Here is a 25,730-nt window from a genome sequence, read left to right as displayed (position 1 = left end):
ATGCAAAACTTTTGAGGCATTCTTCTGCTTGAATATTGTCTTAAGAAGACAAAAGCGGACGAAGAACTTGTGTTTACGCGATCAATTCATTGGGCATTGGGAAGGTGGAATAACTCGGGCTGCTGTGAGCCCGGGACGGTAGAGTCTTCCGAGAAGAAAGGGGCGTTCACTCTCTTTCCTCATATGTCCCCTGAGAATGAATATCTCATCACCGTTCTTTCTTAAACTCAGTGATAGCTTCCGTCACTCCGAGCACATTAAACCGGGGCTTTGTTGTCAGCTATTAACTCCCGCAAAGATCCACCAAGGAGTAAGTTAACTGACCAATATCAGTCCTGCTCAAGGGTGCCGGTCCGAAACGTCGACTGTTTACTCTTTTCCATCGATATTTCCTGGTCTGCTAAGTTCCTTTAGCATTTTGTGGGTGTTGCTCGGATTTCCAGCATCTGCACAGTTCTCTTGCTTGGAACCAACATTAACTGTCACCCTGGAACTCTTCGTTTCATTCCTCATCTTGTTTTGGGGCTTAAAATGGCTCCAGTCCCCTGCTGTGAACAGGGACACTAAGCTCTCAAAGACCATTTTTGTCTGTGTTGTCTGCATACTCTCTGTAAGCTTTCCTTGCCAAAATCCTACATTAACGACTTGCCGTAACTTCCACACTCCCCGCATCCCTTTTATCTTGCAAAGGGAAACATGGATTGCGGCTGCTGTTGAATTGCACAGAAAATTCGGCTCTCCACAGTGATCCTTTCATCATCTATCTGAAGAGGACTGCTGAAAGATAGGAGGCAGCTGTTCTTTGGGTCATCACTCCACACAGTGCTCCCGGTAAAAAATTTAAACAAGTTTCAACACCAGCTGGAATATAACCCCCCCCCCCCCCCCAATGCCCACTGTACACTGGAGTGACACAAATATCCTCGCAGCGAATGAGGCTAATCAAGGCTGCGCCGCCGTGTTTGGCTGCTTGTCGTCGTCTATTGCCGTTCCTGGAAATCCCCCCACCCCGTACCAATTCTATTTACAATGCTCGCATGTTTTCTCGTGGCTCCACTGATTGACAGCTCCCTCTTCCCCACCCCGTCACGTGATTCACTGTCACATAACACAACGCGCAGACGTCATACCGTCACCGAAGTCGTTTCCTTCGGGGAAACGGGGCGGGGACGGGGCGGAAAGTCCCAGATGTTGGAGTCGGACTCTACTTGTTGTGGTTTCGGCTCCACTGTGGGAATCGGCCTCTCCTCTTCCTGCCCACGGAACAGTGAGTGTCTGTCAGCGCCTCACCGCACCGGCTCTCTGCCTCAGGTACAATATTGAAACCATATTTGCACAGTTACATGGATAGGAAAGGTTGAGAGGGACACGGGCCTAATGCAGGCGGATGGGACGAGTTCAGGTCGACAACTTGGTCGGCCTGGATGAGTTTTACCGAAGGGACGGTTTCAGTTCTGTATAAATCACTGACTCTATTCTGGGCGGTTCAACCAGGGCAGGATGTACACAGTGAATGACAGGTTCCTGGGAAGTTTTAATGAACAGAGACTTTTTGGGTTTCTGTCCCCACACCTCCTCTGGCAGCTATTCTCTGTGTGAAGTATGTACCCTTCAGATCCCCTTTAAATCTGTCTTTAAACAGTTTTGTACAATTCCAATGAGAGGCAGTTCTTTGGCTGATAAGGCAATTAGAACACACAACCCTGTCTCTGTGTGATGCCACATACAGGGAACTGTGTAACAATATTAGAGACACATGCACAGGTACTTCAGTGAGCAAGGCCTGGAGGGATATGAAACTAATGCAGGAAAGTGGGATTAGTATAGCTGTGCGTGATGGGGAGCATAAATGTGATGGGCCAGAGGGTCTGTTTCTATCCTGGACAACCCTAGCAAACTGCAGTGGGGTCTGTTACCTTCATTCTCAGCTGTGAGCTTTTTCCACTGAACCTCTTACCCTCTGAGAAAATATCTGCACCCTCCCACAGTGACGAAGCTGTCAGCCATCTCTTCTAATATTAACCAGAGTACTTCACCAGTTTCCCGTATGAAAGTACTGGTACTGGTGCACGGGGAATGGGTGCATTTTGGTCACCTTTTGAAGGGTTTGGTTTACTATATGACCATTAATTCATTTGTTGAATAACAATCCCTCGTCCTGGGTTCCGAGTGTTTTAGGTGAGTCCATCCTGAAGTTCTGTGTTCCAGGTTCCCACTGAACTTCCACAGTCAGTGGTTTCTGCGTCTATACTTACCATCGAGAATCTGTCTCCACTAACTCAGCACTTGGTCTGTCTCCTACCCTGCCCTGGTGATTCAAATGCTCATCTAGATGGTCCTTAAATACCAGCCTGCACCACCCCCTCAAACACCTTGTTCCAGATTGTAACCTCGTTCTGGGGAAAGAGGACAGTTTTCCTCAGATCCTCTTTAAACCACACATTTCTCTCGTTAAACCTATGTTCAAAAACACTTCACACTTGTGTGCATTAAATTCCATATGCCACTTTACCAGCTAGTCCACATTCCATGTCAAGATTTGTTAGCCTTCCTCACTGTCTGCTGCACCCCTAATCTTGGTGTCATCTGCAAACTTGCTGATCCAGGTACCACATTCTCATCAAGATCATTAATGCAGATGGAAACCAACAATGGACCCAGCACTGGGAAGTTAAACCAGGTCTGGATGAAACCGGTTCCTGGGAAGTGTTCATCAACAGAGACTTTGTGTGTTTCTGCCTCCAACACCTGACCTGCTGACTCATTTGGGGTACCAGCTATTCTCTGTGGAATATTTTGCCTGCAGTTCCCCTTTAAATCTCCTCCCTCTCACATTAAAGCTATTCCCTTCAGTTTTAAATCTATACCAAGAGGAACTGTCTCTTTCTCTCTAACCTCTGTATGTCTTACATCATTTATCCACTTTCATCACCTCATCCTCTTGAAACATCCACCCTGTCATGATAAAACCATTCCCTGCAGTTTTAGGACGGAGAAAACTGTTCCTGGGGAATGAACAGTTTCTGCCTACCCATCCCTAGAAGATGTCCCATTGATCCATGAAACTGGCACTCTGTCCCCTGCACCAGCTCCTGAGCCGCACATTCATCACTGGTATCTCTCTATATCTCCCCCCACTAACAAGTGTCACTGGGAGTAATACAGAGCTTACTACTTTTTAGTTTCTGTCTGATTTCTCTAAACTGACTGCACAGGACACAACCCTCGTATCCCTGCGTTGCTATTACCAACATGCACCGTCCACCACGATGTCCGGCTGCTCAGCCTTCCCTTTGAAATGTTCTGCAGCTGCTCCGACACCATCGGACCAGAAGACACAGGAGCAGAATTAGGCCATTTGGCCCATCCAGTCTGCTGCACCATTCTGCCAGGAGTAAGAGATCATGACAGATCTCTTAACCCTCTCAAACACTCTTATCCACCCCCCACACCCACAATCGAGAAATTCCACATTAAATATACCCAGTGAATTGGTCACATCCGTCTGTGGGGATGAATTCAGAGTCAGGACCAGAATCAGGTTTATTACCACCGGCAGGTGTCAGGAAATTTGTTAATTTAGCAGCAGCAGTTCAATGCAGGACTTGATAATATATAATAAATAAATTACAGTGTGTGTGTATGAATATGTATGTTATATAGAATAAATACAGTGCAAAGGCAAAAATAACATGTTATAAATAATATATATAGACTACATCTACAGCAGTTTTTGGTTGTTTTAAAGTGACAAACCAAATATCTTCAAACTCCTGATGAAATATATCCGCTGTCTTGCCTTCTTTATACTGTAGCTGCATCAATAGATCCTCAGAGATATTGACACCCAGGAACTTGAAATTGTTCACTGTCCACTTCTGATCCCTCTATGAGGATTGGTTCATGTTCCCTTGTCTTACCCTTCCTTCAATCAGCTGTTTTGTCTCACTGACATTGAGCACAAGATTTTTGCTGTGATGCCACTCAACTAGCTGGTATATCTCACTCCTGTATGTCCAATGAAGTCAAGTCAAGTCACTTTTATTGTCATTTCGACCATACTGCTGGTACAGTACATAGTAAAAATGAGACAACGTTTTTAAGGATCATGGTGTTATATGACACATTACAAAAACTACACTGAACTACGTAAAAAAACAACACAGAAAAAAAAACACACAACTACAATAGATGACAGACCTACCCAGGATTGCATAAAGTGCACAAAAACAGTGCAGGCATTACAATAAATAATAAACAGGACAATAGGGCAAGATGTCCGGCCAGGTGCTGAGTATTGAGGACTCTGATAGCTTGGGGGAAGAAACTGTTGCATAGTCTGGTCGTGAGAGCCCGAATGCTTTGGTGCCTTTTCCCAGACGGCAGGAGGGAGAAGAGATTGTATGAGGGGTGCGCGGGGTCCTTCATAATGCTGTTTGCTTTGCAGATGCAGTGTGTAGTGTAAATATCCATGATGGTGGGAAGAGAGACCCCAATGATCTTCTCAGCTGACCTCACTATCCGCTGCATGGTCTTGCGATTGGAGATGGTGCAATTTCTGAACCAGGCAGTGATGCAGCTGCTCAGGATGCTCTCAATACAACCCCTATAGAATGTGATGAGCATGGGGATTGAGAGATGGACTTCCTTCAGCCTTCTCAGAAAGTAGAGATGCTGTTGGGCTTTCTTTGCTATGGAGCTGGTGTTGAGGGATCAGGTGAGATTCTCCGCCAGGTGAACACCAAGAAATTTGGTGCTCTTAACAATCTCTAACAAGGAGCTGTCAATGTTTAGCAGGGAGTGTTCGCTCCGTGCCCTCCTGAAGTCAACAATCATCTCTTTTGTTCATATTCAGAGACAGGTTGTTGGCTCTGCACCAGTCCATTAGCTGCTGCAGCTCCTCTCTGTAAGCTGATTTGTCATTCTTGCAAATGTGACCCACCATCTCCATCGGAGTTTCTACCAGCATATTTAAAGATGGCATTTGGGCTATACTTGAGTCACAGAGTCACAGGTAGAGAGGGAGTAGAGTAGTCGGCTAAGCATACAAACCTGAGATACACCAGTGCTGGTTATCAGCGAGGGGGAGATATTATCACCAATCCTCATGTGAGATCCTCGGGTATATTGACGCCAAGGAACTTAAAGCTGTTTACCCCCTCAACCCCAGAAGCATTGATGTCAATAGGAGTTAGCCCATCTCCATTAATCCAATCTATGTGGATTATCACTACTCCGCACAGATTGTGGTTTCCCGGTTAGGAAGTCGAGGATCCATTTGCAGAGGGACCAGGTTCCGTAGCTTATTGATCAGGACTGTGGGAATGATAGTGTTAAACGTTGAGCTCTAGTCAATGAGCAACATCCTGACATAGGCTACACGGATACACTGCCCTTAACTAAGGAAATTGCTCCTTATCTTTGTTCTAACAGTATGTTCTAGTATTGTGAGGCTATGCCCTGTGTTCCTAGACTGCCCCACTATCAGAAACACCCTCCCCACTCCATTCTAGGCCTTTCAATATTTGATCAGTTTCAATGAGATTCCCTCATTCTTCTAAAGTCCAGAGAGTACAGGCCCAGAGCTATCAAACAATCCTCGTGCATTAACCCTTTTATCGCCAGGATCTTTTTTGTGAACTTCCTCTGGACCCTCTCCGATGCGAGCATGTAGCTTTTTAGACAAGGGGCCCAAAACAGTTCACAATACTCCAAGTGTGATTGGACCAATGCTTACATCCTTGCTTTTGTATTGTAGTCCTCTTGAAATGAATGCTGACATTTGGTTTCCTTACCACTGACTCGACTGGCAAGTTTATCTTTAGGAAATCCTTCACATCTGAGACGGACCTGACCCCAGTACCCAGGAGGCGACACACCATCGTGTCATCTCTGTGGCTGCCACAGAATCTCCTGCACATCCCCTGTACTGTGAGTCTGCTGTCATCACTGCTCTGCTTGACCATTCCTCCCGCGGAGCATCGGTCTGGGGTCTCAGTACCACCGACCTGGCGGGCTGCTGTCTCTGGTTTGTCATCCCAGGGTTATCCAAAGGAGTCTACTTGTTGCTGAGGGTCCTGGCCACAGGGAGACATTACTCTGTCTGTCTCTTCCCCTTTCCGTCGTGATGGTCACACAACAGTCTGCATCCTGACCTCAGGTGTGACCAACTCACTGAATCTCTGGTCTCAGCATCCTGGAAACTCTCGGTCTGTCCATCTCCATCTTCATTTCCTTCACACGGTCAGTCAGGAGCTGCACCTCGGTGCACTTCCCCCATGTGAAGTTATCGCGGACACTGAGTGACTCCCACATCCTGAGGTGGAGCATGTCACCTCCATAACTGCCCTTCCAGATTTTCCAATAGGGAGAAGAATTCAAAGAGTTGAGAAGCAGGACCACAAAGGTAGTCATCTCGGGATTACTGCCTGTGCCATGTGATGGTGATTATAGGAATAGAGTGAGAATAACTGTATGGCTCAGGGATTCAGATCTCTGGATCATTGGGACCTCTTTTGTGGCAGGAGTGACCTGTTCAAAAAGGAGGAGTTGCACTTGAATCCCAGGGGAACCAATATCCTGGCGTGGAGGTTTGCTAAGGCTGTTGGGGAGAGTTTAAACTAGGATGCTGGAGGTGGGAACCAAACTAAAGTGACAGAGGAGGAAGCGGTTGGCTTACAAATGAGAAAACTTGGAGACTGTGCGAGTGAGGATAGACAGGTGATAGAGAAGGAACGTGCTCAGCCCGATGGTTTGAGCTGTGTCTATCTTAATGCAATGAGTATTATGAACAAAGCGGATGAGCTCAGAGTGTGGGATCAGTATTTGGAGCTACAATGTTGCGGCCGTTACAGAAAATTGGATGGGTCAGAGGCTGGAATGGTTACTTCAAGTGTCAGTCTTTAGATGTTTCGGAAAGGAGAGGGTGGGAGGCAAAAGAGGTGGCGGCATGGCACTGTTGATCAGAGATAGTGTCACTGCTGCAGAAAAGGAGGAAGGCATGGAGGGATTGTCTACAGAGTCTCTGCGGGTGGAAGTTGGGAACAGGAAAGGGTCAATAAATCTATTAGGTCTTTTTTGTAGACCACCCAAGAGTGACAGGGAAATCAAGGAGCAGATAGGGAGACAGATTCTGGATAGGTGTACTAATAACGGTTTGTCGTGGAGGGAGATTTTAATTTCCCAAAATTGACAGATGAGAGGCTGTACTTGATCTGGTTTTGGAAAATGAATGCAGTTAGATCTCTCAGTGGGAGAGCATTTTGGAGATGGTGATTGCAATTCTATCTCCTTTACCATAGCATTGGAGAGGGATAGGAACAGACAAGTTAGAGAAGTGTTTAATTGGAGTAAGGGGAAATGTGAGGCTATTAGGCAGGAACTTGAAAGCACAAATTGGGAACAAATGTTCTCAAGGAAATGTATGGAAGAAATGTGGCAGGTTTTCGTGGATATTTGCATGGAGTTCTGCATAGGTAGGTTCCAGTGAGACAGGGAAAGTATGGTAGGGTACAGGAATCATGGTGTTCCAAGGCTGTTATAAGTCTAGTCATGAGGAAAGAAGAGCTTATGAAAGGTTCAAAAAGCTAAGTAATGTGAGAGATCTAGAAGATTATAAGCCTAGCAAGAAGGAACTTAAGAAACTAGGAGAGCCAGAAAGGGCCATGGAAAGGCTTTAGCAGAAGGGATTAAGGAAACCCCCCAAGGCATTCTACAAGTATGTTAAAAACAAGAGGATAAGATTTGAGAGAATAGGACCAATCAAGTGTGACTGTGGACAAGTGTGTATGGAACCAGAGGAGATAGCCGAGGTACTTAATGAGTACTTTGCTTCAGTATGGAAAAGGATCTTGGTGATTGTTGTGATGACTTACAGTGGACTGAAAAGCTTGTGCATGTAAATATTAAGAAAGAGAATGTGCAGGAGCTTTCAGAAAGCATGAAGTTGAATAAGTCAACGGGACTAGACAAAATGTACCCAGGTTAATGTGGGAGGCGAAGGAGGAGATTGCTGAGCCTCTGGCGATGATCTTTGCATCATCAATGGGGATGGGAGAGGTTCCAGAGGATTGGAGAGTTGTGGATGTTATTCCATTATTCAAGAAGGAGTAAAGATAGCCCAGGAAATTATAGACCACAGAGTCTTATTACAGTGGTTGTTAAGTTGATGGTGAAGATCCTGAGAGGCAGGATTTATGAACATTTGGAGAGGCATAATATGATTAGAAATGGTCAGAATAGATTTGTCAAAGACAGGTCGTGCCCTATGAGCCTGATTGAATTTTTTGAGGATGTGATTAAACACTTTGATGGTAGGTCAGTAGATGTAGTGTATATGGATTTCAGCAAGACACTTGATAAGGTGCCCCATGTAAGGCTTGTTGAGAAACTAAGGAGGCATGGGATCCAAGGGGACGTTGCTTTGTGGATCCAGAACTGGCTTGCCTACAGAAGGTAGAATGGGGTTGTAGACGGGTTATATTCTGCACGGAAGTAGGTCACTAGTGGTGTGCCTCAGGGATCTGTCTGGGCTGCCTACTCTTTGTGGATTTTTATAAATGACCTGGATGAAGAAGTGGAGGGATGGGTTAGTAAATTTGCTGATGACGCAAAGGTTGGAGGTGTTGCGGATAGTGTGGAGGGCCATCAGAGGTTTCAGTGGGACATTGATAGGATGGAAAGCTAGGCTAAGAAATGGCAGATGGAGTTTGAGGTGGGTCATTTTGGTAGGTCAAACATGATGACATAATATAGTATTAATGGTAAGACTCTTTGTAGTGTGGAGAATCTGAGACCATAGGAAATTCAAAGCTGCGCAGGTTGACTCTGTGGTTAAGAAAGCATACGGTGCAATCATTGGATTGAGTTTCAGTGCCGAGAGGTAATGTTGCAGCTATGTAGGACCCTAGTCAGACCCCACTTGGAGTACTGTGCTCAGTTCTGGTCGCCTCACCACAGGAAGGATGTGGAGACAACAGAAAGGGTACAGAGGAGATTTACAAGGACGCTGCCTGGATTGGGGAGCATGCCTTATGAACTCGGCCTTGTTCCTTGAAGCAACGGAGGATGAGAGGTGCCTGATAGAGGTGTATAAGATGAAGAGGGGCATTGATCGTGTGGATAGTCAGAAGCTTTTCCCAGGGCTGAAAGGGCACAGTTTTAAGGTGCTTGTAGGTAGGTACAGAGGAGATATCAGGAGTAAGTTTTTCTATGCAATGAGAGGTGAGTGCGTGGAATGGGCTGCCGGCAATGCTGTGGATTCAGATACATAAAGGGTCTTTTAAGAGACTCCTGCACAGCTATATGGAGCTCAGCAAAGTAGAGGGCAATGGGTAATCCTACATAATTTATCAGCTAAGGACATGTTTGGCACAGCTTTGTGGTCCAAAGGGCCTGTATTGTGTTGTAGCTTTTCTATATTTCTAAAACCTCTGACATTTGACTTCCCAGAGTACACTGACTTATCTCCCATTTCTCTGCGCACATTTCCAACTGGTCTGTGTTCTGCTGAATCCTTTGGCGACTTTCCTCACGATCCATAACTGCACCAATTTCTGTGTCTCTGCAGACCAACAAATCAGCCCTCCTTCATTTTCACCCAAATCATTTCACAAAGAGTAGAATTCCTTGTGGGCCCCACTGTTCACAGGTCTCCAGTCAGAATCACACCCCTCAACCATTACCTTCTGTGTTCTCTGATTGAGTACATTTTGAATATACTCTACCAAATTTCTATTGAGCTTTGTGCTTCCGTGCTGTGGATCTTGTTGTGGGACTCTTGTTGAAAGCTTTACCAAAGTCCTTGTGTCCTATACCCACTACACAGTTCTCATCAATCGAATTTGTCACTAAAATGTTCCACCAAGTTTGCAGACTTGACGTTGCCTAGGCAAAGTGATGTTTGCTAATCTGAAAGTGTTTATGCTTTTTCAGATGAAAATGAATCCTATTCTTAAAAATCTTTTCCAATAATATCCCTATCACGATTATAAGAGTCACCAGGCTATAGTTTCCTGTCTTGTCCCTATTGCAGTTCTTAAAAAGGGCAAGAAGATTTGCCAGTTTCCACTCTTCTGCATCCTCACCGGTAATTAAAAGAGCAGCTGTTTTGAGTTTTGTTGAATTTTTGTCCTTATTTTATCCCTCAACCGTCAGGTTTTTGAAACAAAGTTCCAAGTACATTTATTATCAAAGCATGTATACATTCTAAAACCTTGAGGTTCATTCTTATCAGGCCACCTCAAAACAAAGAAAGCCAAAATAACCTATTAAAATAAGAGATTCAAACACCCAGTGTCAGCAAATCATGCCAACAATAAACATAAGAAAATGGCATTTTGAAATGAAATCCTCAAAGACAGTCTGTTAATAGATGCTTATTTTGGTGCAGAGTGAAGCAGCCAGCTGGCCTGGCACCTAAATTGAAACATTTGGTTCGGTCAGTTTGACACGACCTGGGCCTTGGTCCCCGCCACTTTGATTTGACCTGTACCTGACATTTCCATTTCAGCCTGGAGTTTAATCAACCGTACTTTGGGTCTTCCTCACTCTCAGTGACAGACCTGTTGCCTCACCTCTGTTCTGCCTCATCAAACTGCGTCCAAGTTGATAGGAAAGTTACAGGCTATTCGTTTACCAGAAAAAGAGATTCACTGATGTCACCTTAAACCAGAACCAGTGGAGATAACTCTATTTAACTTCACTTAACTCACCACTGAACTGTTTCCCACAATACATGGACTCACTTTCAATACTTCTGCATCTCATCTTCTCTATTCATTTCTCATTTCTTTATGATTATTATGATTTTCTCTCTTGTATTTGCAGAAGTTGTTGTCGTTTGCACATTGGCTCTTTTGTTACTCTCCTGGATGCGGTCTTTCATTGATTCTGTTGTGGGTCTTGGATTTACTGAGTAAGACCATAAGACAGGGCAGCAGTATTAGTCCATTTGGCCCATCGAGTCTGCTCCACAATTCAATCATGGCTGACCCTTTTCTCCCTCCTCAGCCCCACTCCCTGTAACCTTTGCCCTGTCCAATTGAGAATCTATCCGGCTGTGCCTTAAATACACCCAATGACCTGTCCTCCACTGTTGCCTAAATTCAACAGATTCAGCAACTGCAGGCTGAAGAAATGTCTCCTCATCTCTTTTAAATGGACACCACTCTATCCTGAGGCTGTGCTTTCTAGCCCAAGACTACTCTCCACCGTGGGAAAGATTCTTTCCACATCTACTCAGTCTGGGCCTTTCAACATTCTAAAGGCATCAATAAGATCCCCCCCCCCATCCATCTAAACTCAGGTGTGTACAGACCCAGAGCTATCAAACCTTCCTCGTATAATAACGAGTGGTCTGCACAAAGACTCCCAAGTCCTTTTGCATTTCAGATATTTGGATTTTTTCTCCTTTTAGAAAATTGTTTACTCCCAAAGTGTACGATCATGCATTTTCTGACATTGTATTTGATTTGTCTTTCTCTTGCCTGTTCTCCTAATCTGTCGCTGTTCTTCTAAACTGTTGAAGTACTTCTATTTAGGAAATAGTCTACCTATTTCCTAAACAGTACCTGCCCCTCCACCAATCTTTGTATCATCTGCAAACTTGCAATAAAACCATATATTCCATCATTTAATTCATTGTTATACAGCATAAACAGAAGTGGTCCCAACACCGGCCCCTGCGGAACACCACTACTCACTGGCAGCCAACAGGAAAGGATCCTTTTATTCCCACTTGCTGACTTGCTGCCTTCTACCAATCAGCCAATGTTCTAACCACGCCAGTAACTTTCCTGTAATACCATGGGCTATTAACTTGGTAAGTAGCCTAATGTGTGGCACTTGTCAAAAGTCTTTTGAAAGTCTAAATATATGGCATCCATTGCTTCCCTTTTCTGTATCCTGTATGGAATCTCAAAGAATTCCAACAGGTTTATCAGGCAAGATTTTCTCTTATGGAAACCTTGCTGACCTTGTCCTTTCTTGGCCTGTGTTTCCAAAACTCCATCACCTCATCTATAATCTCCTTTTTTCTGCCTTCCTCCTTTCTTAAAGAGTGGAGTGACATTTGCAATTTTCTATCCCCTAGCACCATGCCAGAGTCCAGTGATTTTTAAAAGATCATTACTAATGGCACCATAATCTTTTGCACTACCTCTTTCAGTACCCTGGGGTGCAGTTTACCTGGTCTGGGTGACTTATGTACCCTCAAGTCTTTCAGCTTTTTGAACACCTTTTCCATTATAATATTAACTGCATTCACTTCTCATCCCTCACACTCTTTAACACGACTAGTATCTTCCACGAAACGAAATTACTCATTTAGTTCATCTACATCTCCTTGCACCCCCTTTCCCATTATTATTTCTCTGGCCTCATTTTCTGGCAGTCCTATGTACGGTCTGGTCTTTATTTTTTTTACATACTTGAAACTACCCACTTTCATAATGTTTGCTAGCTTGCTTGCATACTTCATCTTTTCCCTGTTTAGGTTGTTCTTTGTAAGGTGTTAGAAGCTTCCCAATCGATCAGTGGCTTTCGATGTGTGAAGGTGCAACCTGTGGGGACTTATTTGTGTGACCACCCTTGCCTGGGTGACAGGTCTACCACTGAAGAACGGTCGTACGGGGTCATAGTCAGTGACCATAACAGGACAGGAAGACAACGGAAGGTTCGATGGCAACTGCATCACCTCTCACTCTCTCTCTCTCCAACAGTACACTATCAACTACTTCGACCTAAATTAAACTGAATTGTTCACCATCGTAAGACTATCCATTTACCCCTAGACTTTGAAGGAGCTTGATTTTGATTTCTATTTCCACACTTCTGTATATATCATTGCTAACCTGTTACATATATTTGCATTTTATAGTACTGTAGTACTTGTTTTACTAATAAACACTATTAGTTACAGTAATACCAGACTCCAACATGTATTCCATTTCTGCTAGTTCGGTAACCCGAACACGGAGTATGTGACAATAGCAAGAAGGCATCACCCGTGTTGATGCCATTGGCCCAGTACACCACTGCACAGTTAGGCCAAGTTAATGTGCACAGTGGGGCTGAAGTGTGTTTGTATCAGTGCAGGGTGTGGAACAGTTAATGAAGCCATACTTAGAATCTGGATTAGTACATGGCACAGTGATTCATCCATACAAAGATCGGGCTGAGTATGTCCTGACCTGCTTTAACTTCCCAAAATCCAACATTGAGAGTTTGTTTGACACTGTAACAACACTTCTCTGTTTCTCTACACTAATGCCCTAGCAATAAATGTCAATGAACCATTCACCTTTGAACTTTGGTCATATATGGTCTTAATGAACCCTCACTGCACCCGTCACTATTTTGTTGTGCACACAACACCTCGACCCCTCTCTGTTTCTCTCATTTACAATTTATCTCCACATCATAGTCTGACTTCTGATTTCTCCTGCCACTTTACATGCCATCACGCTTTGCCACCTTAAACTCCATTTTCCAAATATTCTACTCACCAACTTCTTATCCTGTTGTAGACCAAATGTCCAATCACAACATGTCCCCCACTATATTCCCTGTTATTGACAACCATGGATTCCTCCCTCCTCCGGGTTATTAAAATCGGTAATAAATCATTGGCGATCTAGAACTGGTCGCTGGGACACTCCACTGGTTATATCATCCCAGTCTGAAACAGACCTGTTATTCTGTCTCAGTATGATAACCAGTCTTCAGTCAATATTAACACACTTCCTTCCCAGTACTGAGCTCTGGTCTTGTGCACCAGCCTTTCATGTGGCACCTTGGCAAATGGCTGCTGAAAATCCAAAATCACCACTTCTCCAACTTCCCCTGCAAAGTCTCAAATCTCTGGTATGTTTGTCAAACATGACTTAACATTCAGTAACCCAGGTTACAGAGACAAAAACCAGGTTCCAGATGGACAGGGTGGTGAAGAGGCTTTTGGAACACTGGCCTTCAGTCAGGGCACCGGATATAGAAGCTGGGATGAAATGGTGCGGTTGTACAACACGTTGGTTTGGCCGCATTTCATAAATAGTGTTTAGTTTTAGTGATCATGCAGTATGACAGGCACCATTGAGCTGGAAAGAGTGCAGAGGTGATTAACGGGGATGTTACTGGATCTGGAAGGATTGATTTATGGAAAGATTTTTGGACAATTTTCCCTGGAATGTTGGAGAATGAGTGGCGATATTGCAGACGTGTATAAAATTGTAAAGGGCCTGGGTTGGGTCAAAGATAATAATCTTTTAACCAGGGTTGGGGATTTACAAACTGGAGGACATTGGTTTAAGATGAGATTTAATAGGAACCTGAAGGTCAACTTTTCCACTCACAGGCTGGTCAGTAAATGGAATGAGCTGCCGGGGGGATGGTTGCGTCAGGTATATTAAAAAGTACTTGGACAGGTAGATGGAAAGGAAAGGTTTTGAAGGATATGGGCTAAGGAGGAGGATAGCCTTGTTCTTAATGTGGTGGTGAGGGGGTTACTGACCACAAGCTCAGATGGGAACTCTGGTCAGTGTGGACCATTTGAGCTGAAGGGCTCGTTTCTGTGCTGTGTGAATCTGACTGTAAACCCTGTTGACTCAGTTCAATCACATTAAACTTTTCTAAATGACTTGTTATTTCTTCACAGATTATAGACTCCAGTAGCTGAAGTGAAGTTAACTGGACTACAGTCACCGGGTTTTTATCTTCCACCCTTCTTCAACAATGGTTTTCAACTCCACTGGGACCTTTCCGTAACAGTGAGTTTTGACAGACTTCAGTGTCTCTACTTTCTCTCCAGACTTCAGTGCAGATCATTGGGATCTGGAAATGTTTGCTTTTAGTCCCATTAGTTTCTCCCTCGTGATGACGGTTGTTACACATTATTGCACAATATTGAAATGTCAGCAATCAGATATCTGTGGGATGTTTGCTGTGTCCCCACTGTGAACACTAACTCCCTGTTGGTCCTATGTTCAGTGCAGGCTGGCAATCCTGTGACACCGCTGGTGCCTGACTCCATCGGTCTCTGCCGTTGCTCTGGGTTCATCAGCTCCTGCATGGGCAACAGCTTGCTTTACGTATCGTACTACCCTGGTCTGCATATTGACTTCGACAGCCAGGGCGCAATATCCATGATCGACCCTGACCAGCAGAGGGCCATCACCAACATGTCTGTCCACGGCCTCCTCTCCTGCTACAGGTTAGCAGGACAACACCAGATATTCTGAATGTGTCGACTCCAATCTTGATGGCATGAACATTGATTTCTCCGAATTCCGGATATCACTACACTCTGTTTCCCTCACCCTCCCTTCTTTACCTCCATTCTGATGCCATTTAACCCCTTCACCTCTCCTCACGCACCCTCATGATATGCCCATCAACTCTGTCTGGTTCTCTGGCTCCTTCGTGTCATCCCATGGTCCAACATTTTCTCCTATTGGATTCCTTTTTCTTCATCTCTTTGCCTCTTCTGCCTGTCACCCAGCTCCTCACATCATCGTCCCTCCACAAACCACACACCCCACTCGCTTGTCCTCCCTCCCCCCCCCCCCCCCACCACCTTATCCTGGCTTTTGTCCCTCTCTTTCTCATCCCGATGAAGGTTCTCAGCCCGAAATGTCAACTGTTTGCTGAGTTCCTGCAGTATTTTGTGCGTGTTTGCTTCAGTCTGTGTGTTGATTAAGCTGATCAAACTGGTACAGTGGAAGAGGAATTTGTGGAGTGGTCAGAGACAGTTTCTTACAGCAGGATCTTACCCAGGAACAGGACATTTCAGATGTAATCTGTGTAATGAGGTGGGATTACAGAGAGATCTTGTGGTGAAGGATCATTGAAGAAGTGATCACAATGTGGGAAAGAAGACACGGAGAGGAATGGTCACAAGATCCTCAGGTGTTCCTCCCAATGGGATAAAGTACAAAAGGAGAAATATCAAAGAGAGATGAGAACGGAGCTGTGATTGTCATGAGAGATTTAATCAGAAGCAGATTGGAGTACTGCTGCATCGAGTAACTTTGCTCTGAGAGCTGCAACAACCACGATCTGCTGGTGGAAACCCATTCCAACTGAGTTCCCCATTCACATCCCGGCATATCGGTACCTTACAGCTGTCTAAACCGGTGATGTGGTGGTAATGGGACAAGCTACCACTTCCTATTAAATGCTACTTACCAAAAAGCCTCTTAAGAGACCCTATCGTACCTGCTTCCGCCACCGTTGCTGGCAATCCATTCCACGCACTCACCACTCTGAGTAAAAAAACTTACCCCTGACATCTCTGTACCTACTCCCCAGCACCTTCAACCTGTGTCCTCTTGTGGCAACCATTTCAGCCCTGGGAAAAATCCTCTGACTATCCACACGATCAATCTTGTGCGCCTCTACCAGGTCACCTCTCATCCTCCATCGCTTCGAGGAGAGAAGGCCAAGTTCACGCAACCTATTATCATAAGGAATGCTCCCCATTCCAGGCAACATCCTTGTAAATCCCCTCTGCACTATTTCTATGGCTTCCACATCCTTTCTGTAGTGAGGCACACAGAACTGAGCACAGTACTCCAAGTGGGGCCTGACCAGGGTTGCGTATAGCTGCAACATTACCTCTCAGCTCCTAAATTCAATTCCACGATTGATGAAGGCCAATACACCGTATGCCTTTTCAACCACTGAGTCAACCTGCGCAGCTGCTTTGAGCGTCTGTGGTCTCGGACCCCAGGATCACTCTGATCCTTCACACTGCAAAGAGTCTTACCATTAATACTATATTCTGCCATCATATTTGACCTATCAGAATGAACCACTTTAGACTTAACTGGGTTGAACGCCATATGCCACCTCTTAGCCCAGTTTTGCATCCTATCAATGTCCTGCTGTAACCTCTGACAGCCGTCCACACTGTCCACTACTCCTCCAACCTTTGTGTCATCAGCAAACCTACTAACCCATCCCTCCACTTCCTCATCCAGGTCGTTGATAAAAATCGTGAAGGGTCCCAGAACTAGTGACCGACCTCCAAGCAGAATGTGACCCAGCTACAACCACTCTTTGCCTTCTGTGGGCAAGCCAGTTCTGGATCCACAAAGCAATGTCCCCTTGGATCCCATGCCTCATTACTTTCTCAGTAAGCCTTGCATAGGGCGCCTTACCAAGTGCCTTGCTGAAATCTAGATACACTACATCGAGTGCTCTTCCTTCATCAATGCGCTTAGTCACATCCTCAAAATTTAAATCAGGCTCATAAGGCACGTGCTGCCCTTGACAAAGTCATACTGACTACTCCTAATCCTATTATACCTCTCCAAAAGTTGATAAATCCCGTCTCTCAGGATCTTCTCCATCAACTTACCAACTACTGAGGTAAGACTCACTAGTCTGTAATTTCTTGGGCTATCTCTACTCCCTTTCTTGAATAAAGGAACAACATCCACAACCCTCCAATCCTCCGAAACCTCTCCCGTCCCCATTGATGGTGCAAAGATCATCGCCAGAGGTTCAGCAATCTCCTCCCTTGCCTACTCCATGTAGCCTGGGGTACATTTTGTCCAGTCCCGGCAACTTATCCAGCTGGTTGCTTTCCAAAATATCCAGCACATCCTCTTTCTTAATATCAACATGCTCAAGCTTTTCAGTCTGCTGCAAGTCATCAGGACAATCACTAAGATCCTTTTCCATAGTGAATACTGAAGTAAAGTATTCATCAGGTACCTCTGCTATTTCCTCCGTTTCCATACGCACTTTCCCACTGTCACACTTGATAGGTCCTATTCTGTCATTTCTTATCCTCTTGCTCTTCACATACTTGTAGAATGCCTTGGGTTTTCCTTACTCCTGCCTGCCAAGGCCTTCTCATGGCCCCTTCTGGCTCCTTCCTAGTAGACTTATAATCTTCTAGATATATATCCTTACAGAAGTGGAAAGAACATGGCACAGCTGAAAACCTACCTCAAGCAGGCAGTGTTCAAATACTGAGCAGCCATCCAAGAAGAGAACCAGAGAGAAAGGCTAACAAAACACCTTTGATAACTCTCAAGGAGTTACAAGCTTCAGTTGCTAAAATGGGAGAGATTATGCATACATCAACTGTTTCCCAGGTGCTTCACCTGTCACAGTTTATCAGAGAGTGGCAAAGAGAAAGCCACTGTTGAAAAAAGCTGTCATGAAATCTCACCTGGAGTTTGTCAGAGGATGAGAGGGACTCTGAAGTCAGCTGGAAGAAGTTTCTATGGTCTGAAACTAAAACAGAACTTTTGGAAACAGACTAAACTGTTAAGTTTGGTATAAGCCAAACACTGCACATCATCAAAAACACTCCGTCCCTGTCATGGAGCATGGTGGAGGCTGCATTGTGCTGTGGGTTTGCTTCACTGCAGCAGGCCCTGAAAGGCTCATGAAGGTAGAGTGTAAAATGAATGCAGCAAAATACAGGGAAATCCAGGAGGAAAATGTAACGCCGTCTGCAAGAGAACTGAGACTGAGGAGATTTGTTTTCTGGCAAATCAATGGCCACGAGCTTAAAACCAAAGCTGCATAGAAATGCCTTAAAACAAGAAAGTTAATGTCCTGAAGTGGCCAAGTCAGAGTCCAGACCTAACTTTGTAGCTGGATTTGAAAAGGGCTGCTCACTCACAAACTGCATGCACTCCGACTGATCTTGAGTAGTTTTGTAAGGAAGAATGGGGGAAAGTTGCGGTGTCCAAGTGTGCAGAGCTGATAGAAACATAGACTCAAGGCTGTAATTGCAGCCAGTGGTGCATCAACTAAATAAATACTGACTTGAAGGAGCTGAATACGCCTACCTGGACATGGTCCTTTTCCTGTACGTTTGTATGCCTGTCTTAATACATGACTCCCTTACTCTTATACTCAACACCCTGACCATTGGGGACCAGCATTCTGTACACCTTATCCCATTGTGTAGCCACATTCAGTGAACTATCTGCCTGGATCCCAAGTTCACTCTTTACACCAATGCTGGGAAGGAGTCAATCATTAACATTATACTTTTTTCTTTCATTTGACCTCCCAAAGTGCAATACGGCATTCCCTCCCAGATTAAATTCCTTCTGCAAATTCTCTGCATATCTGTTTGTGATCTGTGTGCATTGATCAATGTTTACACTGTCCACAATTCCACCAACCATGCTGTCACCTGAAAACTTGTAAACCATCCATCAACATTTTCATCCAGACATCGATATATATCAGAAACAACATAATTCCCAATATCGATCCTTGTGGATCACCACTGCACATGGACTTCCAGCCCTATATAGCCTTCTATGAGGAACCCATTTCTGAAATGAAATTACTATTTATATTGAATCCTATGCGTCTTCTTAAAATGCCTTACTAAGGTCTGTAGAGATCATGTCCACAGTCTTGCCCTCGTAGAGCCATAGAACATTACAGCACAGAAACATCGAGCACTAGATGTTGGGACTGATTCTTTTTATATTATATATTAATGTAATGATGATGGAATTGATGGATTTGTTGCAAAATTTGCAGATGATATGAAGAGACAGGTGGAGGCGCATATATTTTTGAGGAACTAGGGAGGACAGATAGATGAAGAGAATGGGCAAAGAAGTCGCAGATGGAATACAGAACTGGGAAGTGTATGGTCATGCACCAGTTGAAGAAATATTAGGGTTTTCTATTTTCAAAATGGAGAGAAGATACAAAAAAATGAGGTGCAGAGGGATTTGGGAGTCATTGTGCTGGTTCTGTAAAGGTTAATTTGCAGGTTGAGTCTGTGGTGAGGAAGGCAAATGTGATGTTAGCATTCATTTCAAAAGGACTAGAATATAAAAGCAAGGATGTGATGTTGAGATTTATGAAGTATTGGTGAGCTCTCACTTGGAGTATTGGGAGCAGTTTTGGGCCCTTTATATTAAGAAGGATTAGCTGAAACTGGATGGGTTTCAAACGAGATTCTCAAAAATGATTCCAGAATTAAACAGCTTGTCATATGAAAATTGTTTGATGGCTCTGGGCCTTTATTCCCTGGAAGTTAGAACAATGAGGGATGACGAATTGAAACCTATCGAATAGTGAAAGTCCTTGATAAAGTTGATGTGGAGAGGATGGGAGTGTCTAAGACCAGAGGACACAGCCTCAGAAGAGAGGGACATACTTTTAGAATGGAGATGAGGAAGAATTTCCTCAGAGAGAGTGGTGAATCTGTGGAATTCATTGCCACGGGCGGCAGCTGTGGAGGCCAAGACTTTAGGTATTTAAGGTGGAGGTTGATAGGTTCTTGATTGGTCAGTGCATAAAGTGATACAGGGAGAAAGGAGGAGATTGGGGCTGAGAGGAAAGATGTATCAGCCAAGATGAAAAGACAGAGCAGACTTGATGGGCCAAATGGCTTAATTCTACTACTGTATCTTGTAACCTGTATCACCACCACTGAAACCTCGATCAATTTTGTCAAGCGTGATCTGCCCACACAAAACCATGCTGATTGTCCCTAAGCAGGCCATGCTTTTTCAAATGTCGATAAATCCTGTACCTCAATTTCAAGCTCGGATCTGCTGGTCTTTAAACAACTCCCGCACGTCAGATGTGGACTTGTCTGACAGTGGCTGCTCCCAATCAATGCCCCGTGGTTTCTGTCTTACTCCGTACTAACCTGCCCTCCTGCAATTCAGTACCTTCATACAAGATCTGATTTTATTCTTCCTCAGCACTAAGAAAAAATATAAGATCCCAGAATATTCACTGACTCTTAGCTGTCAGCTGGCCTGGCTCGTTTCCCAAAACTAATTCCTCCTGTCTGTTCTCTCCTGTTGTTGGGCTCTGTACATAATGTTTCAAACACTCTTCAGATTCAATGAAGAAATCTTGTGCATCTAAGTATTAAGCAAGTTCCAGTCAATTCTAGGGAAGATAAAGTCCCAGCACTGGTCGTTGACGGCCAGGACAATAATCCCATCAGTGGACCTGCAGATTGTCTCTGTAAATGAGCCTTCCAGTTCGTTGTGACTTTCCCAGAGGGGTAATCTCTGCTCCTGTTAAACCCACACTACCCCAACACACATGTAAAACAATGAAATGCAGGAGTGTTGAGCTGCCAGCACTGTCCGTCTGACAACAGAATACTCCTGATGTTGAAATAAACTCATTTCAGCCTATCAGTCCCAGCATGTTTATTAGCCTGCCATTGGCTGTCGTTCTTTACAGACTGTCTTGTCATACATACATTCTCCCACTTGCGATTCCAGTTCAAACTCTGCCAAGTGACACCATCAAACCTCCTGGTGAGGATATTGGTTCCCCTCCGGTCAAGATGGAAATGGCCTTGTTTGTCCCGGTCTCCCACCTGGCTGGAAGGGAGCCCATTGATCCAAGAATCTGAAGACCTCCCTCCTGCATCAGTTCCTCAGCAACATATTAAACTGCAGGAAATATCGATTGCTCATCACACCAGCACATGCTTTGGGGCATAATTCCGAGACTGCAATCCTGGAAGTCCTGCTTCTTTACCGAGTTCCCGAAAATCAGTTTGGAGGACCTCATCCCTGCTGTTTTAACCCCTGAAGTGCAGCAGGAAGAAAGCTCGCCTCCTCAATGTACCTGTTCCACCTTCCCTTCGAGAGGCCTTGTAGCTGAAGCCCCACCCACCTCGCACCAGCTCCTCAGCCACCACTTTACCTGGGGTTTAAAAGGCGCCTGAAGCGCGGTTTGTATATCCTTATATCAGTCTATGTATCCTGTTACTTTATGTGACCGGACATTCATTTCCCTCGCGATTAAGAGGAACGGTTGTTCTGAAAAATTAACCCTCTCATCAGTGGAACTGACTGCACCCTCGGCCACCAACTGCTGTGTGTCAGGACACTCAAACTGGTCCTGGGGCCAGGGAGGGACAGACCGAGGTTCTCGGGGATTTGCGGAACGGAAAAGCACTTCCTATAATTTAAAGCAGGAGAATCAGCAAATTTCCAGAAATCCTCCAGAATTTACGTGGTGTGTGAGTCAGTTTTTTTTCCGCTAAAGCGCTTTGTGTCGGATAGACCGTTGGAAATTGGCGGGTGTGGTAAAGTGAAGGCGGAGCTGGACGATGAGAGGCCGCTCTCGGCTCTGTCCGTCACTCTGTCTCCTCCCCTCCCCGCCTCTGTCTCTCTGCGCGTTTCTCGGGCAGGTCGGGGCGCTGTGTATAAAAGGAGACATCAGCAGTTGGTTTGTCACTGAGCAGCGACCTGAGTGAAGCAGCATCATGTCTGGCAGAGGGAAAGGAGGCAAAGGACTGGGCAAAGGCGGAGCCAAGCGGCACCGTAAAGTGCTCCGGGATAACATCCAGGGCATCACCAAACCGGCCATCCGGCGTCTGGCTCGCCGTGGCGGCGTCAAGCGGATCTCGGGTCTGATCTACGAGGAGACCCGCGGGGTGCTGAAGGTTTTCCTGGAGAATGTGATCCGGGATGCGGTCACCTACACTGAACACGCCAAGCGCAAGACGGTCACTGCCATGGATGTGGTGTACGCTCTGAAACGCCAGGGCCGCACTCTCTATGGCTTCGGCGGCTGAAAAACTCCCACTTCCTCCCGAGAACAACACAAAGGCTCTTCTAAGAGCCACCCACCGCCTCAGACGGAGCCGTGTCCACAACCTTTTAATTATTTTTATCGATATATTTGGCTGAGCTACTTTTGAAGCAGATTATTCCGATCCGCTTGAAATATCCCTGCGATTCTGCTTTTTCAATCGGTGATTACGGCAGAAGCTCGGAATGCATTAAGATCGATCAGCATCCCCTTGTCTGTCTCGGACAGAAATCAGTTCCCTCATTCAGAGAAACGATTCTGTACTCATCCATTTAAATCTTCACTGAGAAAATTATATATCAAATAAAACTGAAATTGTAGTATCCGTGATACAATTAATGGTAAATAATATAAAAAAGTAATCAAGCACCGTTGCTGGGTGCTCTGAAACTGGCGGGCGATTTGAAATTAAGCCTGCGCCAATCACTCTGTATTCTGATTGTATGAAGTCCGACTGCCAGTAACTTAGTAGAAATCCTTCACTGTGTACGTGGTGTGAGGGAGTTTTCTTTCCCCTCTCTGGAGCTCTGTGTTTCGGATAGACCGTTGGAAATTGCCGGGTGTAGTAAAGTGAAGGCGGAGCTGGACGATGAGAGGCCGCTCTCGGCTCTGTCCGCCACCCTGACTCTGTCCCCTCACCTCCCCGCCTCTGTCTCTCTGCGCGTTTCTCGGGCAGGAGTAGTGACAGAGGATTGGAGGATGGTTTATGTTATCCAGTCACGTAGGAAAGGATCGAAGGAAAACCAAACACAAGACATTGTTCAGATTCTGGACGGTCTCGGCCTGATCCGTCGGCTGTTTACTGTTTCTCACAGATGCTGCCTGGCCTGCTGAGTTCCTCCAGCACTGTGCGGGTATCGCTGCAAGGAAAAGCCTGGGAGCTGAGTCAGGTCTGCTGCTGCAGTTCATTCATTAAAGACTCGGCTGACAATGTCAATGCCCGGCTCAGCAAATATGCAGATATCACTAAAGTGTGAAGAATGTAACCAGCAATACAACAGGACGGTGGTCAATGAGGTCACTGATTTGAGTAATGACAGATAAATGTGAGAAAGAAAATAGGTGCAGGAGTAGTCCATTCGGCCCTTCAAGCCCACAAACAAGAACAAGAGATGTTCCGTTGTCATTGACGAACCAGGGCAGAACTGCCGTGGGGAATGGTCGGTCCCTGGGAGTGCTGTAAAACAGAGAGACATCGGGGTGCAGATATCGAATTCCTTCAAAGTGTAAACACAGGTCGGCAGGACGGTGAAGGTGGTGTTTGCCACACTTGCATTCATCGGGAGAGTATTGGGCACTGGACCGTGACGTCACATTACAGCTCTCCCAGCCTTGGGGAAACCACTCTTGGAGCACGGCGTACAGTTATAGTTGCCCAATGATCAGAGGGTGACATTAAACTGGAGAGGGTGCAAAAGGTATTTAACAGGAGGCTGGGTAGGCTGGCACATTCTCACCAGAGTGTATGTGACATTAGAGAGGCTGATAAAATAACGGCAGGCACTGCTACGGTCAATAGTGAATCTGTTATCTCCAGGTTCATGGAGTTGGAAGCCAGAGATTACAGGTATAAAGTGCAAGAGGAACGATTTAACTGAGACCATGAGGAGCAGGTTTTCTTCACAGAATGTGCAGTTACCTGGTACAAACTACCTCCAGTGATGGTATAGAGGGGCACAGTTGCCAAATCTCTTGGACTGTGGAGAGGGAAGTTTCACAGGGACATGGGCCAAATTCAGGTAACTGACAATGGTTTTGTTTGGCCGCTTGGTCAGCATGGATGTGTTGGGCTGAAGGGCCTGTATCTGTGATGCATAAATCAGTGACTAGGTCTGTTGCTGTGGCAAAGCAAGAGGGACAGGGTCAGTAGTGAGAAGGTTTGGGGGATGTCGACAGGAGAGTGAATGGTTGAGGATTGGGCGGATGGAACAGAATGTGAGGAAATGTGAGATCACCCATTCCCAGGATCAAACTGTAAGAGTTATTTCCACACGGGATGTTCAGAGGAACCTGGGTGTCCTTGTAAACAAATCACTTGAGTTAACATGCAGATACAACAAGTAATGAGAGGGGCAAACAGTATTTTGTCCTGTGATCCAGGAGGAGTGGAGAAGAGGGGTACAGATGTCTCACTGGATTCTATAGGGCCCTGGTGAGAGCACACCTTGAATATAGTGTCCGGGTTTGGTCACACTTCCTCAGGAAGGATATCCCTGCAATAGAGAGAGCGCAGTGACTGTTCACCACACTGACGGGGCTGCTTCCAGGGATGGAGGGTTGGGTATGTGAGAAGAGAATGAGTGAACTGGGGCTGTATTCCTGCAGTTAATGAGAAAACAAGGAAATCAGTTAGGTTCTTTCAGGATGTGACAGACAGTCAAGGAGGATCTTTCCTCTGAATGAAAGCTCCATAACTTAGGAAAATACCCTCAGAATGAGGTGTAAATCACAAACACGAGAGAATCTGGCTGATGCTGGAAATCCAAATCAACACATACAAAATGCTGGAGGAACTCAGCAGGACAGGCAGCCTTTATGGAAAAGAGTAAACAGTTGACAAGTCATCCCGAGACCCTTCCAGCAGATCTCTCCCTGGTAATGGTTCTCAGCCTGAAGAATCGAGTCATTACTCTTTTCCATAGATGCTGCCTGGCCTGCTGACTTCCGCCAGCATTTTGTGTCTGTTGATCAGATTGAGGTGACAAGCATTCAGGATGGAAATGAGATCATATTCCGTTAATCTGAGAACTAGGAACTTCTTGTATATGGAATCTGGAGCCTCAGGTGCTGGGATGAGAGAAAACTGAGATCATCAGTCTCTGGGAAACTTTTAGTCTCTAAGTGAGTCCATAAGACCATCAGATTTAGGAGCAGAATTCGGCCATTTGGCCCATTGAGCCTGCTCTGCCATTTCATCATCACTGATCAATTTTTCCTCTTAGCCCCAATCTCTGCCTATATCCAGTGATTTGGCCTCTACAGCTGCATGTGGCCAAAAATTCCTCCGATTCACCACTCTCTGGCTGAAGAAATTCCCCCTCATCTCCACTCTAACAGGATGCCCCTTTATTTTGAAACTGTGTGGTCTGTTTACAGACACTCCCACCACAGGAAAAGTCCTCTCCACATCCGCTCACTGAAGCCCTTTCGCTATTTGATAGGTTTCAATTCAG

General features: G+C 45.3%; 2 protein-coding genes and 1 long non-coding RNA gene across 3 annotated transcripts in view; 2 read left to right on the top strand and 1 right to left on the bottom strand.

Annotated features, from left to right (window-relative positions):
* Positions 1 to 25,730, bottom strand: part of LOC132383740 (uncharacterized) — a 362,655-nt gene that overhangs the window by 264,246 nt on the left and 72,679 nt on the right. The window lies entirely within an intron of this gene.
* On the top strand, positions 1,171 to 21,670 carry LOC132383841 (uncharacterized). The gene is made up of 4 exons (XR_009508769.1): positions 1,171 to 1,311; positions 12,494 to 12,673; positions 14,651 to 14,762; positions 14,983 to 21,670. It is a non-coding gene; the product is annotated as an uncharacterized LOC132383841 (long non-coding RNA).
* Positions 21,788 to 22,833, top strand: LOC132383819 (histone H4). Its single transcript, XM_059955025.1, has one exon. It carries the CDS (start codon positions 22,229 to 22,231, stop codon positions 22,538 to 22,540), a length of 312 nt encoding a protein of 103 aa, XP_059811008.1. The 5' UTR covers positions 21,788 to 22,228; the 3' UTR covers positions 22,541 to 22,833.

Source organism: Hypanus sabinus, chromosome 31 (genome assembly GCF_030144855.1).
Source record: "Hypanus sabinus isolate sHypSab1 chromosome 31, sHypSab1.hap1, whole genome shotgun sequence".
In the NCBI taxonomy this organism is placed as follows: Eukaryota; Metazoa; Chordata; class Chondrichthyes; order Myliobatiformes; family Dasyatidae; genus Hypanus; species Hypanus sabinus.
This window is presented reverse-complemented; position numbering and strand designations above follow the sequence as displayed.

What these genes read in the sequence shown, in the direction of transcription:
- LOC132383819 (XM_059955025.1), top strand. Translation starts at nt 22,229, where the DNA reads ATGTCTGGCAGAGGGAAAGGAGGCAAAGGACTGGGCAAAGGCGGAGCC.